The sequence below is a fragment of the Toxorhynchites rutilus genome, chromosome 3 (genome assembly GCF_029784135.1).
Source record: "Toxorhynchites rutilus septentrionalis strain SRP chromosome 3, ASM2978413v1, whole genome shotgun sequence".
NCBI classification, from domain to species: domain Eukaryota; kingdom Metazoa; phylum Arthropoda; class Insecta; order Diptera; family Culicidae; genus Toxorhynchites; species Toxorhynchites rutilus.
Genome location: NC_073746.1, coordinates 288,220,042 through 288,236,879, shown reverse-complemented (window position 1 = coordinate 288,236,879; position 16,838 = coordinate 288,220,042). Strand labels below are relative to the sequence as shown.

General features: G+C 39.7%; 1 protein-coding gene across 24 annotated transcripts in view; it reads left to right on the top strand.

Annotated features, from left to right (window-relative positions):
* Positions 1–10,451, top strand: part of LOC129780303 (phospholipid-transporting ATPase ID) — a 145,255-nt gene extending 134,804 nt beyond the window's left edge. For 23 of the 24 annotated variants that reach the window (XM_055788407.1, XM_055788403.1, XM_055788405.1 and 20 more), the window contains one exon: positions 8,456–10,451. In XM_055788407.1, coding sequence (XP_055644382.1) covers positions 8,456–8,797 — 342 coding nt within the window. In that variant the 3' untranslated portion in view covers positions 8,798–10,451. The remainder of the gene's footprint in view (positions 1–8,455) is intronic. The other variant, XM_055788390.1, reaches the window with a different exon arrangement.
* The last annotated feature ends 6,387 nt before the right edge of the window (positions 10,452–16,838 follow it).

Here is a 16,838-nt window from a genome sequence, read left to right as displayed (position 1 = left end):
AATATCGAAGAGGGTTTTTTTTCGTTTTCGAGTGATTTTTCAAAGTTAAAATGTTTTCAGTTTTCGTTCAATATTCCTATGCGACTGGACTACATCTATGCGACTAGAATCCAATTTTTAAGCATATGTGGTATTTCATGTGGATTCAAATCAGTATATCGATCATCTGAATCGGCCCGGTAATTTAAAAGTTATGAATTAAAAAAAACATTTTTGGAAATAAGGAAAAAATGATTTTTCGGACCATCGGTTAATTTTGAAAAATGCTATGCTATTTAAAAAAATCTTAGCATTCAAGAAAAAATATAGAAAAATATAGCGCCCTTGGCCCCGAGACAATGTAAACTATAAAAAATGCAATCAATAATTACAAGAACAAAATCCATTCTTCGCCGATTGCCCGAAGTAACCAGACGAAGGAAAGTCGCGTCCAAGTTCCGTTATCGGTTACCGCGTGATTGTTGTTTTTTTGCCGCTGAAGAGTTCATTTCACTATCTGGATAGTGAGTGAAGTGCCCTGCCTGCAAGTGGATAAAGGCTTTCATCCTCGGAAAGCCAAGCATTGGTTTTTGTTTTGTCGCTGCTTCGCCGACATTGGAGATTTCGCCGAGTCATCGTGCCAACAGTGACAGTGCGGGTAAGCTTTCACCGACGACTGTGTGTAGTGGTGTCGTAGGCACATTCCCACCACCAACGAGCTTTCAGCACGCTCCCGTTCATCTGCACTGGAGTGCGTTCATAGGTGAATAAGATTGAATATACTGAGAGAAAATATTATATATATATATATATATATATATATATATATATATATATATATATATATTTAATAATTATAAGTTTTTTTTTTTTTTTGTTTTTGTGAATTATTTTATTGTGAAATATTGTTTAAAAAAATACTTAGAATATAAGTGAAAATTTAAAATGGCAGAGAGTGGGGGACCTTCGGATATGGAGGTCTCTGACTCTAGTTCCCTCCTAACGGATAAAAAAAAGTCACTCAAACGTGTTCCAAATACGGAAGATACTTCTTCTGGGGACGAGTCAGCTAACCCTACCAAGCCTCCCTCCAAAAAACTAGCAAATCTCCCATCTGCCCTTAACGATCCCACTCTACCTTCAACCTCGTCTTCTCCCTCTGTTCTTCCCGCTCCTTCTCAACCTTCGCCTTCCCACTCTCAATCCCTGTCCTCGCCTTCCCCCCCTGTTATTCCCACTCCCCGTGTAAAGGTCTATCCAGAAGATGCGCCCGGAACTGGTCCCTGGGTTGTTTTCTTCAGGCCTAAGCCAAATGGAAAGGCGTTGAGAGTCATGCAGATCGCGAAAGATCTGGCAAGGTATACCTCCGTTTCGGAAATTTCGAAGGTTAGACCAAACAAATTGCGAGTTGTCGTGAATGATCGAAAAGACGCAAACAAGATTGTTGTCGATCAGCATTTTACAATTGAGTATCGGGTCTACATACCCTCTCACATAGTCGAAATTGAGGGTGTGATAACCGAAACGGGCTTGACGTGCGAATACATTACGAGTGAAGGTACCGGCCGTTTTAAAAAACTGCCCTCGACGACTGTTAAGATCTTGGGTTGCCGCCAGCTCGGAACAGTCTCCCATGAAGGAGAAGAAAAGAAATTTACGCCGTCCAACTCGTTTCGAGTCACCTTCGCTGGTTCAGCTCTCCCTGACTACGTGATGGTAGATAAATTGAGGTTAGCCGTGCGACTTTTTATTCCAAAGCCAATGACTTGTCTAAAGTGCAAGTCAGTTGGTCACACGGCTGCTTACTGTGCCAATAAAGAACGATGTGCCACTTGCGGAGAACAACATGAGGGGAAATCCTGCAGTGCGACTGAGCATAAGTGTCCATATTGCGGGGGATCCCCACACGTGCTCTCAGCTTGTGAAACATACAAGGCTCGCTGGGAGAAACAGAAGCGCTCTTTGAGGGAACGCTCTAAACGCACTTTCGCAGAAATTTTGAAGGGCACTTCTCCACTGGCTCAAGAACAACAACCAATCAATACACACAATGTCTTCGCTACGTTGCCAGTTGACGAAATGGAAGCGGATACAGCTAACGGGGGCACGCCGTTTATTTCTCAAGGGAATTCCCGGCGCAAAAATGTGACCACTCCCAAAGTTCAAGGACAAGTCCCTCCGGTGATACCCCCTGTTAGCTTGCCCAAAAAATCGAGTGCAGCGGATAAGCAAAATCAGGTCCCTCCTGGCCTCCGTGGTAATAGTTCACCTTCGAACGACCCAGCACTCGAGGGGACATCAAAAACCCCAACTGTCCCTGTTTTTCCGTCAAGTTCAACTTCCCAATCGGGATTTATAAAGTTGTCTGACCTTGTGGATCAAATCTTCACGTGTTTTAATGTTTCCGACTCCATCAGAACCATTGTCACCGCAATGCTTCCAGTACTAAAGACAATTTTGCAGCAATTGATGCAAACATGGCCCCTCCTTGCAATGATTATCTCTCTTGATGTCTAATTTAAATAGAGAGGTCGGAGATATCACTGTTTTACAGTGGAATTGTCGTAGTCTTATCCCTAAATTGGATACATTCAAATTTCTAATTCATAAACTCAATTGTGATGTTTTTGCTCTATCCGAAACCTGGCTCTCTTCTCAAAATGATCTCTCTTTCCACGATTTTAATATAATACGCTTGGACCGTGATGACAGATACGGAGGGGTACTATTGGGGATCAATAAGTGTCACTCATTTTTTAGAATTGACCTTCCACCTATTGGAGGGATCGAAGCTGTTGCTTGTCATGCAAACATCAGAGGCAAAGACCTCTGTATAGTCAGCTTGTATTGGCCTCCGAGAGCTGCGGTTAGCCGCAAGCAACTTGTTGACATGTGCTCACTCCTTCCTGAGCCACGATTAATCTTGGGAGACTTCAACTCTCACGGAACTGCCTGGGGGGAACAGTACGACGACAATCGTTCATCGTTGATATATGACCTTTGTAACAGCTTCAATATGACCGTTTTGAACACTGGGGAAACAACACGTGTACCTAAACCTCCTGCTAAACCAAGTGCTCTTGACCTCTCGCTTTGCTCGAATTCACTATCGTTAGATTGCAAGTGGAATGTAATCCAGGATCCCAACGGTAGTGACCACTTGCCAATCAAAATTTCTATCACCAATGGGTTGAATTCTTCTGAATCAATAAACATGGCATACGACCTCACAAGACACATTGACTGGAAAAAATATGCGGACGCGATTGCTCTAGCCATCAATTCCAGAGATGGTTTGCCTCCATTGGAGGAGTATAACTTCATTTCTCGTTTGATATATGACAGCGCGGTTCGCGCTCAAACGAAACCCATCCCAGGTTCCACTATTCGTCGAAGGCCTCCCAATCCATGGTGGGATGGCCAGTGTTCCAAGCTTTATGGAGATAAATCGAATGCATTTAAAGCTTTTCGGAAACGTGGAACCCCTGAAAATTTTCAGAAGTATTTGGACCTTGAAAATCAATTTAAAAACTTGATCAAAGGGAAAAAACGTGCTTATTGGCGAAATTTCGTGGGAGGTTTGTCACGAGAAACGTCAATGAAAAAATTATGGAAAGTGGCTCGAAACATGAGAAATCGCTCTTCATCCAATGAAAGCGAGGAATATTCACATCGATGGATTTTTAATTTTGCACGAAAGGTTTGTCCCGATTCCGCTCCAGTGCAAAGAATTATTCGAGATATACCACAAGATAGGTGCGATCTTGATTCCGAGTTTTCGATGGTAGAATTCTCTCTTGCTCTCCTTTCATGTAACAATTCTGCTCCGGGATCGGATAGAATTAAGTTCAACTTGCTGAAAAATCTCCCTGATGTGGCGAAACATCGCTTGTTGAACTTATTCAATCGGTTTCTGGAGCATAATATTGTTCCAGATGATTGGAGACAAGTACGAGTTATAGCTATTCAAAAACCCGGAAAACCCGCGTCCGACTTCAATTCGTACCGCCCAATAGCAATGCTGTCTTGTATACGGAAATTGTTGGAGAAAATTATCTTGTTTCGCCTTGATCGATGGGTTGAAACGAATGGCCTACTCTCAGATACACAATATGGGTTCCGCAGGGGCAAGGGGACGAATGATTGTCTTGCGTTGCTTTCTTCAGAAATTCAACTGGCTTACGCCGAAAAAAAACAAATGGCTTCAGTATTCTTGGACATAAAGGGGGCCTTTGATTCTGTTTCAATAGAGGTTTTGTCAGACAAATTACAATCTCGGGGTCTGCCGCCTCTATTGAATAATATGTTATATAACTTGCTTTGTGAGAAACATTTGAACTTTTCTCACGGAGATTCGGCAGTAAGTCGGGTCTCTTACATGGGACTCCCCCAGGGCTCATGTTTAAGCCCCCTTTTGTACAACTTCTACGTAAGCGACATTGACAATTGCCTTACACAAAATTGCAGCCTAAGACAACTTGCAGATGATGGAGTGGTGTCTGTCGTAGGATCAAACGAATCCGACCTGCAAGAATCCTTACAAGATACTTTGAACAATTTTTCAACCTGGGCCATTGGGCTAGGGATCGAATTCTCCACGGAGAAAACAGAGATGGTGGTTTTTTCTAGGAAGCATAAACCAGCAAAACCAAAGCTTCAACTTTTGGGTAAACCGATCACTCATGCTATGTCATTCAAGTATCTTGGGGTCTGGTTCGACTCTAAATGTACTTGGGGGGCCCATATTAGGTATCTGAGTAAAAAATGTCAACAAAGAATAAACTTTCTCCGTACAATTACCGGCACCTGGTGGGGAGCCCATCCCGAAGATCTTATAATGTTGTATCGAACAACTATTCTCTCAGTGATGGAGTATGGCAGTTTCTGTTTTCAATCAGCTGCCAAAACACACCTCATTAAACTCGAGCGAATTCAGTATCTTTGTCTCCGTATCGCGTTGGGATGTATGCCCTCAACGCATACCATGAGTCTCGAGGTTTTGGCAGGCCTACTCCCACTAAAAGATCGCTTCAATTTATTATCTCTTCGGTTCCTCATCCGGTGTAAGGTTATGAACCCATTGGTGATCGGAAATTTTGAGCAGCTGATCGAGCTAAATTTTCATTCTGGATTCATGAGCTCATATCATGAATTCGTCTCCATGCAGGTTGATCCTTCTTCGTATATTCCCAACCGTGTTTGTTTTCCTGACTACATCAATTCCTCTGTGCATTTTGATCTGTCCATGAAGCAGGATATCCATGGAACATCAGATTATCTTCGATCGAGGATCGTTCCAACGATCTTCGATGCAAAGTATGGGGATATCAATTGTGATAATATGTACTTTACTGATGGGTCCTCTATGAATGAGTCCACAGGATTTGGAGTGTTCAACGAATTTTTTAGCACCTCACACAGTCTTCAGAATCCTTGCTCAGTGTATATTGCTGAATTGGCAGCGATACACTGGGCGCTGGACAGCGTCGCCTCACGACCTGTTGAACACTATTACATTGTAACGGATAGTCTTAGCTCTGTCGAAGCTATCCGTTCAGTGAGGCCGGAAAAGCACTCGCCGTACTTCCTTGAGAGAATACGAGAAATTTTGAGTGCTTTATCCAGACGCTGTTATGTCATTACCTTTGTCTGGGTCCCTTCACATTGCTCAATTCTGGGTAATGAGAGGGCTGACTCATTAGCAAAGGTAGGTGCAATTGAAGGCGATATTTATCAGCGTCAAATCGCCTTCAATGAATTTTATTCTTTAGTCCGCAAAAATACCATAGTTAACTGGCAACGCAAATGGAACGAAGATGAATTGGGCCGGTGGTTTCACTCGATTATCCCTAAGGTTAGCCTCAAACCATGGTTCAAAAGTCTGGACTTGAGTCGGGACTTTATTCGCACCTTCTCCCGACTCATGTCCAATCACTGTTCGTTAGATGCGCTACTCTTTCGTATTAATCTTGCCGACAACAATCTTTGTGTTTGTGGCCAAGGTTACCACGACATCGAGCACGTTGTTTGGTCGTGCGAGCTGTATCTTGTCGCCAGATCGAATTTAGTAGTCACCCTTCGGGCCCGAGGAAGGCAGCCCAATGTGCCGGTGAGAGACGTGTTGGCTCGGTTAGACCTTGATTACATGTCCCAAATATATGTATTCCTTAAAGCTATCGATCTTCGTGTGTGATTATCCTTATACCCTTAGTTTTTCCTTTTCCTTTTCCTTTGTGAGAGATCGGATCCCTTCTTAAGAATAAGATGAAATGTAAATACATATTAGATATAAGATAGGTTTAAGAATTGAGTGTGATGAGTGTGATTGAGAGTGTGAGTGTGATCAATGTCAACATATCCTCATATCCCCTCCTTTTCCTGAAGAAAATATGTCACCCTTCTAAACTCGAGTTGACCGCGAGTAATCGGTTTCCTATATTATTAACATTAGAATTAAGGAAAAATGTATATATACTAGTAACAATACAGTAAGGAGTTCGGCTCCTTTAAACCTATGTAACTGAGCCTGTAAAAATAAACGATTTAAATAAAAAAAAAAAAAAAGAACAAAATCCAAAATTTCTGCAAGTATAATATTTTTCGAAAAGAGACAAGCTAATTGGCTTTAATTTGATATGTCGATCATCTGAATCGGTGCAATAGTTCAATAGTTATGAATTTAAAAAAAAAGTCATTTTTGAAAAAAAATGGATTTTTTGGGCAACCCTAAAATGGAAACGATTACCCTAACGATAAAAAATACGGGTCTAATGTTTTGTAATAAAGAACAAAACTGCCACTTTTCACGAAAATCTGAGAACCACTATATCGGTTTAACATGGAATGGCCATATATAAACATTTCCATCGCACTTCTAGGTGGATTGACACTATTTTCATAACTCAAATAATCATTCAGGACACATACATGTTGTTAAATTATCTTGAAATTATTAGAAATTGATTTCTAAACACAATTCTTAATAGAATGTAATATTCACTACTTTGACCCATTGTCACCCCCTCTAAGGGGTGAGATTGGGTCAACTTTCATTTAATCCTAGTTCTGTGAAAAATTAATATAATTTTCGACAATTCCTTGAACACTTACGAGTGTTTATCATTAGAGAACATTTCTATGTAATCAGAATTGTGTTTACTCTAATTTACGACAGTTATTCAACAAAAAGTTCGAATACAATCTTTTTTGACCCATCGGTGAACCATCGATGGTATGTTGAATTCAATTGAATTTGTTTTTTTCCATTCAATGAATAATTTAATCAATACAAACAAATGATTACTAAGCCAACGATAGTCCCACGTCAGCCTTGCGGTTATATCGTCGCTCCGTTGGAAAGAGAAAGAGAAGATAAGAAATTCTGCGAGAGCGTTATTCGTGAACTTTCGATAACAAAACTGTTGCTTTCACCAAACAATACGGCTCCGATCAGTCCGGTGACAGAAAATAAATGGAATTGGGAGAGAAAAGCATAGTGATTGGCGAGCTAGCGAGACCATTCTCATGTCTCTTCGCAATCACAACTAAATAGATTTTTTCTTATTGAATTATAGAGACTTTAAACGTTTGCGGTTCATTCTTCTATAGCTTTGAGAAGGGCCCTTGTGGAAATCAGAAATCATGTTTTCGTTCCTCTTTATATGGACGTAAAAATATTATTGCGTACGCGGGTATGAATTAGTGTCAGGGGGAAATGGAAGTGTGGATTGAAGTTAGTTGAATAAAGAGGCAGATTTGTGTTCATTAGTCGAGTCAGTTAAAATAACCACTGACTGGACTAGTTCACCAGTCATCCTCGCTAGTCAATGCTAGTCAATTCATTTTCTAGTCAAGTCACTTTTTGTTGGCGGCGACTGCCGAGAACTGCTTCGGCAAAAGTGACTTGACTAGAAAATGAATTGACTATTGTCGAAGCGATGCTACTAAGAGTAGAGTCGGTCCCCATTTTTCACCTTCGAAGATTTCGTGCCCTGATCCCAGCTCTACGCCATATCAAACATTTCGTATTCTCCGCAATCAAATCCATATTCAATGGCACCATTTGTATGCAATCTGTATCAAATTATCATCGATATATCGTTTTTCGGCTGCAGAAAAGAAATGGAATTGGGAGAGAAGAGCATAACGCATAGGTCCGAAATCATGTCCGATTGAAAATAATTTTTTCACAGGTCATTCTTTTGGGTCAATAAACAAAATGGACATGGTCGGTTTTTGAAATTCGACATGACCATTTTCGCTGCCACCCTAGCATAGGCGTGTGAGCGAGATCATCCTCATGTCACATTGCAATCACCACTAAATGGATTTTCGAGCGGGCGCCAGCTTATATACAGATCTGTTTAGTGAATTCTTTGAGGCAGATATTATCCGCTCTTATTCAAGTCATTCTACTTTAAATGTCACGACAACGAAATTGGCTATACTAACACATCATATTTTTGCCCACTTACAGGAAGGTTTCGGTCGTCTCATCACGTCCGGTAAAATTATGCGCAAGTTGCCACAAGACTTTGCCTTCCCGCTGGGACTTGGTAGCAAAAAACAGCAACAGGCGACCATGGTAACCGACGGTGGTGGTGCCGGAGGAGGTGCTGCAGCGATAGCAACTAATAAGACCAACGCGACCAGTAATGCCAACAGTAATATTAATAACAACAACGCTAACAACGCGAATAACAATGCCAGTGGAAACCTTGCAATCAACGGTAACCAAATAACGACTCTGCCCGGAAGTTCCAACAGCGACCACAGTCCGCGGGCACCTTGTCAGGATCTGGATACGATCAATCTGTAGATGAGCAATGCAAGTAAGTCCCGGGGTCCCGAACCAACCTTCGGAAGTAATTTCTGTGTTTCTATTTATTTTATGTTCACTGTCGCTGATGATGATGTTAGATCGATATTTATACAGCTTATTTCGATCAATACTTCCAAATGTTGTCTAAAATTTTATCCAGTAGTGAGCCTAATGATCGGATGCAAATATTCGGATGAGATTACAATTTTTAAGTACCATCTTAAAGCCAAAAGACCTAATTTACTAATTTTGCTAAGAACTCAATGTTTCTATCGAATCCGAATTTCGGCCTTTGATCATCTAGCTCACACAAACGAACGAAATCAAACACAATTTCGGAAAAAGGATGGACTAAAACAATCGTAATTCGTACCACTGTTGTCATGTCATATCGTTTCTCTTAACAACTGTTAGCAAATAGTTTTTAAACTGTATTATTGACAAACGAAAACCTTTACAACAAGAAGTATATTTTAAACGGGTTGGAATCGAACAACTACACTGAGGATACCGCCGTAAACCACAGATGATGGGGCGGTCGTCGGAGGCGTAACAAAACAATACCGTGTGTATTTTAGTGTGTAAGAAAATTTTGCCTTCATCATTCGAAAGTCTCTCTTGATATACATGTAAGCTACTGCAATGTCATGTTAACAACAGGCAAACAAAACTAACAAACTATTAAGGACAAGACAAACAAGTATGGGAAGTAACAATAATAGTTTATAAAAGAGTCATACACACGTAAATTGATACATTTAGTAGTACCAATTCTCATCTACTACGTCGCGAAAAAAAAGGGATTTAAACTTGTAACATAACTTACAAACTTAACACTGACAAAGTATGGTTATCGTTAAAGAAAACACACCTTGTGATCACACCATGTAAATGTTACGGTTCGATGTACATATGTTTACGATGAAGGCAGACATTGGAAAATAACACTCTAACCATTGGAAATATGTCTTGAACCCTTAAGGGAAGAGCGTCGGTCAGAAGTAAATTCAATTATATTTATGAAAAGAGATGTGTCAGCTAGATGGAAATTTACCTTGGGCAGTCGACAAACCGTCTTTTGTTCAGCATTAACAAGAAAGAATACGCTTTAATTTTGGGAACAAATCAATTACAAAGGATATGAGCAGGATTTAATCAGGGCGTAGAAGAAAACTCTAAAAAGAGACAAAAGAAAACAAAGTTGCCTTCTTGATTTAATCAATCGTTACCATCTTTTTAGCTGTATTTAGTTTCGCAAGTGGCTAAGCTTATTTCAACAGTAGCGGTAGTTACCAACATAAGCAAAGATGTATAGATGTATTTTTGAACAGAATGTATTTATAGTTTTAGCCTGAAAGAGATCAAGTGACTAAGATAAGTATTGTTTTATATGGTAGGTTTTATTTCGCGCTGTTTTTTTTGTTCGCTGCGAATGTTACGTTCTATTTGCTCCATTTTGCTAGCTAACAGTTCGACGAATAGGCTAACACATTGTGGCGATCAATCACGGTTGGAAGCAAACAATTCTTGAAGTCGGATTCAAATAATCGGAAATGAAACCAAAACTAATTTTGCATTCCTATGAAATGAAAGTGATAAAAAATACTGTATGAGACGGAGAGTACGAGTTAAAATAAAATTCAAATTGAGATGGCTTTCAATGTTACACTGATCCGAATTCGTCCATAGTTTATGCACAAATTACGTAACGCGAGAATAGAGATAGGAATTACGTTACGTAAGGGGATGGAGGGGGTTCAAAATCCGAATTCTAAGCGTTGCGTGATTTATGCACCACGCCCAAGTGATGTTGTCTACATTTTGCGAAAACTTGCCTGTACCTTTTTTTTCACGATTGATGCATGCGCGTAATAGCAAATCGCATAATTTCAAGAGAATCACATAATTGCGGTAGAATCGCGTAAAAAAATAGTGTAAAACAAAATCACGGAAAAATAAATCGCGTAAAAAAATTCAGTGTAGGGTAACACGGGGTGATTTGTTCATATGGGGTGATTTGGACCACCCCTTTATTTAAAAAATTACGGCTCAACTTGGATTTTTTATAATGTCATTTCCTTCTATTGTGGAACCGTATGAACCTAAAGTAAAACATTGTTGGTAAAACTTCACAAGTAGAGGGAAACGGTAACATAAACACAGTAAGCACTTTGATCGTCAAAAAATGTGAGTTTTCCGATAGTGGTTCCGATAGTGGTTTTTCCCGCTAATTAAAAAAACTTTTCGTGCATTGTGCAGTAAAGTTCTGTTCGCCTACAGAAGAATAACAATTTGATGTAGCGAAACTGTAAGTTTGATAACAATAAATGAAATTAATTGCATTTTAATATTTGCGTGTTGTGTGGGGTGACATGGACACGTTTCTGTGGGATGAATTGGTCCTACAGGTTTGAGACTTTTCTTTGGTCTAATTGATTCCAGATGCCGCTGGATTACAAAAAGAGAATGGGTAGTCTACGTTGGAAGAAGGAGGAGCTTGAAAGTGCAACGCAGGCCATCGAGAACGGATTTTCTTTGACCAAGCATCAAAAGTGTTTGAAAATGCTCGACCAACAGTGAAAAGATTCATGCAGAATTCGAGATGGTGTCAATCCAACTTTTCTGGTCTGGAATCTGGCCAAGACACTTGGTATCGATCCCAAAACACTGTTACAGTTAACAATCATCCCAAAATACTTTACATAAACATAAGCATGTTTTTTTCGATGAAACACACACTGGACCAAATCACCCCACAGACGGTCCAAATCACCCCGCATAAAATTTTAATGTCCAAAAATCATCTCTTTTATTTTATGATATATTTGGTAGATTGAAGCTTTATATAATGATTAAACATTATTTATTGAGAGAAAACAAGTGTAGCTCAGTATACAATGTGACATTTTTTATTTAGACCTTATTGGTTTGGAAATATTATGCGATTTGCTTAGGTGGTCCAAATTCCCCCCTTTTCCCCTACTGTCAATCAACCAATGCCAATCAACATTTTGAATACTGTTAATAACCATTTTCGCTACAAACGAATTTTGATGGTTCGCATACCAATCAAATTTGAAATTCTCTAAGATTTGTGCAAATGCTATTATCCATTACAGTTTTGTAGTCGTAAAATGACGAAAATTAGACAGGACACGGACACAAATATTGCAATTTGAACTGCACCCGCTTGTAACTTATTGTAACGGGCGAGAATATAAAAGATATTAGTTGCGATTTCTGTTACACAATCCGTCGTATGATTCTAAATTTCCAGGAACAAATATGTATTCGCCTGTAACCGAGTGTGCGACAACGGCAATAGCTGTTACATAAAATATAAATTGTAAAAGCAAGAGATGATTTAAATTTCCTTCTTCGAATGGGGCCATTTCAAGGTTAGGGGCGAATGAATTGTGAAGTTCATATACGTCTATAATACAAAGAAGAAGAAGAAATAGAAAATCAGCCATGCATACTCAGTACAATGCTTGCGTAGACGTAATGAAACGAATGGCGAGCACATATGACCAGCTTGTGTATTGTCCTCGTAAAAACAAGAATAAATCATGATTCAACCATTTCCAGGTCACCAAACATTTCAACTAAAGAGCATAATTCACATCCCTATGCCGGATTTGCATTTCGCTCGATATCGTTATTTCGTTCGAGTTATAATTTCGCTTTCACTATTTCGAACGTTTTGCCCATTTATTATTCGAAAAGAAACAGATCGAGCGAAATGCCAACACAACTCGAACGGAATACAGAATGGAATTTTATCAAGTCGTTCAAAATGCTCTTGATAAACAGGATAATTGAAAAAATCGGAGATATACGTATACAATCCGAGTGTGTTCTGAACACAATCCCCTATTAATATTATAGCAAGATGTCCGAATAAGCAATTGAAAAATAATTTTCATTCATAATTTTTATTTTAAAGGTGTGTTCATTTCTTCTGCAAACCCATATTGTCATGCCTACTCCCCCATTCCGTAATATGAAGCTCAATGCCGTCAACGCGGATTCCATGCGAAAGCGAAACAGAGACTGATGCTCTTGGATACGATTGCATCACGGGAACCGAATGCGCAAATCATCCTTTACTCGAGAGCATTTGCAAGCGAGTGAAAGAAATCACAGCCTGTATGTTTTCGCGATGACGGTTTCTCCAGGTGCCTTGACTGTTCTGTGTTCTGTGTTCGGGAACACATTCTGATCATCACAATGAGCTAGATTGTTATGATTTCAATAGCCGGTTTTCAAAGCAATTTTTAAGCTATTGAAACGATTTTTTGGACCAATAAGTGACAATCATATAACTCTTTGACATTTTATCTTTCGAATGAAGTGATTTTCATACCACTCCATTCAGCCGGTACAGAGGTAATAACTTTCAAAACCTTGCACTCCAGCGTCACTCTTGTGTGTTTCATAAATATATCTTTCTTTGGGAATCACCCAGCGTATCTATTCTAACGGAGAAACGTCTTACCTCGTGCTCGTTGATGATGAAAGTGAAGTCCAGGGCCAATGATTACTAAGCAAAGGTTTATGCGGGGTCGATGTCTTTCACGCCGCTGTCATGACGTCACAACTAAGCGTTCACCCTACGTGTCATATGTTTGAGAGAACACATCGTTAAATTGGTCGTTCTTTCATTGTGTATCACACATCTTCCCTCTTCTCAAAAAAAAGCGCAGAATTGTACACGCTGATAATAGTAATCTTTTCGTTTGTACAACTAACTTGATTGATAAATACGCAATATTTCAGAAAATAACCTTCAACGTGCGACCAAACAATCCTCTATTCATGCTAACTTGATTTTCCACACACTGATGTTGCATCGGGTACCCACCTTTGCAATGTTGTACTTGCATTGGGAGCAATATCGAAAAATGCTGCTGTCGATTCCCCTTCCCAAAAAACCAGAAAATTGTTGCCTCGAGGAACAAGAATGTAACGTTGGAACAGATTCCCATCCGAAAGATTTTCGCAGGAAATTTTCAACTTAATTATCGTCAACAATACTCGTACACAAAAAGTATTCGCCAATAATATTGCATGTTTATCTAAAGATCTCTAAGGATCTGGAAGAAACCCTCTTATGGGACGATTTGCATAATCCACGAAACAAGTCTCAACTACGTGATTTCCTTCACTCAGAACCAGAGGCAAGAACCACACAATTGAAAGGATATACGATTATTCCTTAGTGATTCGATAATGGATTTTTTGGTCGCCTTGAAGTTCATGTGCCACACGTAGGTGCAGGTGGCGAACCAAATCATTGCAACGATGAAAAATGTTGCGTGAACTGTGCTAGCCAAAGATCGTTAACGCAGAATATTTGTTCGCATTGTGCCAATCAACGACGAAAAATAGCAATGGTGAACATATTGAATTGCTTTTCCCCAGGCGACGAGTTAATGAATCTGACGATGCTCGTAATCGGTGTACAGTGGATGCTTGCAATGCAATCCACAGATCATGTTGCGTTGAATTTCATCACTTCCCAAACTTTTTTACACTTGGAGGGATGCAACGTTTCGTTATATTTTTTAGATACTCGGTTTAATAACTCGTGTTATTCAACAATCGACATGGTTTCAGTGTTATCTTGCACATTTCAAGTAAAGGCAAATATACAATATCTTCTCCGTTGATCGTCTCACATTTAGGGATGAACACCGCACAAAGAAAAGGCAATATAACTGCCACTAACATACGGGAGCATGTCGCAAGGAATTGTACTGGCACAGTTTATGGCACAGTTTATCATGTGGTTCTTGACTAAATGAATCTGTGAGATCTAGACTAAGTATTCTTAGACACTGCGGAACATTGATCCAATATGGGCGTTCTGTAACGCTAGAAGGATAGTCGCAACGACATTTGAGTCTGTTTGAATTTTGGGCATTTTACTCTGCGGACATCCCGTTCCGCTCAAACACAGAGTTTTTTGCACTACGAGCAATCTGCGGACATCCCGTTCCGTCACATCACTGCGGACATCCCGTTCCGCCTTCACTACGGACATCCCGTTCCGCCACTACTCTACACACTCCATTCGGCCAAATCACTGCGGACATCCCGTTCCGCTGAAACCTGTCTGTCTGATCGCGGACATCCCGTTCCGCTTCAACACTTTTAGTTTTACGTTGAAAGGAATTGACATAAACTAAATTCTTCGAATAGCCCTTTTCACAATTTTTTTATTTATTGAAACCTTGACAATAAATTATCAGGTTCCAGGATTTTAAATGTTGCTTTATTAAGCAACTCCTGGCAGGATCGCCAATGTGTGTCTCATAAATATATCTTTCTTTGGGAATCACCCAGCGTATCTATTCTAACGGAGAAACGTCTTACCTCGTGCTCGTTGATGATGAAAGTGAAGTCCAGGGCCAATGATTACTAAGCAAAGGTTTATGCGGTGTCGATGTCTTTCACGCCGCTGTCATGACGTCACAACTAAGCGTTCACCCTACGTGTCATATGTTTGAGAGAACACATCGTTAAATTGGTCGTTCTTTCATTGTGTATCACACAACTCTCTCGTTTTCGAAACGATACAGAAATGAAAGAAATGAAAGATTGGTTTCATCATTGCAATTAAATTAGATGTTCGATGCAGATGTAAATTTTCAATTTGATGATTTTTTTTCGATTCATGTGTAATATTTATATACTTTCTGTTTATCACAAAAAAAGCCAGATGAAGCTGAGACATTTCATGAACTTGGTAAACAAATAATCTTGTTGGGTTCCAGCAAATATTCAATGTTTTCCTTGGTACCTGTATTTATACCGCTGAACAAAGGACGGTTTGAAAGAAGTGGTTGACTGGTCCGGTTTCTTATTCGTTCTTGCATGTTTTTCATGACGGACAAGGTGAGTCGATGCAAATTAAGAATTATTCTACAAATCCATAGCAAGCGCTTATTATTCCCGAAGTTTCGACGAGAGCGTGGTTTGAAGGGTTGAACGTTGACAGAAATTTTATTAGAAAGCTTGTTGTCTAATCACATCGTGCTTAATGCACGTCTCTATCATGTGGGATATGATCTTGAGCACGTTGGTAATGTCGAAAATTTTGCAATGAAAGAACTAAACTGGCTGCCGATTGAGATGTTCGGAAGGGTATATTCACGCATATCAGTTCACGATATCTTACTAAGAAGGTTTTATTCAGTCAGCTTAAATTTTATCCAAGTCTCTTCCCCATAAGTAAGCATACCCCGTTGAGATCAGTTCACTACAGAATCCTCACAAACTTTCCAACGGAACCTTCATGGTCATCTTCTTCTTGGATGGCACTAACGTTCCCAGTGGAACTTTTTTATTAGTACAGGTCGGACTCGATTATATATAATCGCAATTTCACTTTCAACGTTAATTTTCGAATTCAATACGTAATCGAATCACAAAAAAAGCTATTTTTCCGTCAATGTTTGACATTCATACATTAATGAAAAACTTGTTTTCTTGAGATTCGATTATGTATAGGATTTGAAAATAATTGTTGAAAAAAATGATCGACTATATATAATCGAGTCCGACCTGTAGTACATAGTTGAGATTTCTAGGCTGAATAACACGCCTTGAATGCATTCTGGGGTGGTAAGCTCTAGAATACGCGATGGCTCCTGTGTTATGTATGGATGGAATAAAGGAAAAAATATAGGAGGTTGTGTCCAAGACATATATTATTTTAGAATGCTGCGACGTTTATTGAAATAACTGTTTAGTAAACACATTATTGAACCCTTTCGTTTGTTTTTGTCGCAGTTGCTGCTGCTCTCTGCGCTCTGTGTTCAATTGCTGCTCTGGCTCCGGTTCCGGCGTTTATCACGGCTCCTAGAATGGATATGTAGTTCGGTGATGACTCGGTGCGAGATAGACGAAACGGAAGATCCATGTAATAGATAAATTGTAGAATAAATAAATTGATTCCTTGTGATGGAAATATTTTCGGAGTGCTTATTCGTCCGATCGGAGGATAACAGATTCTCCACCGCCTCCACAAGAA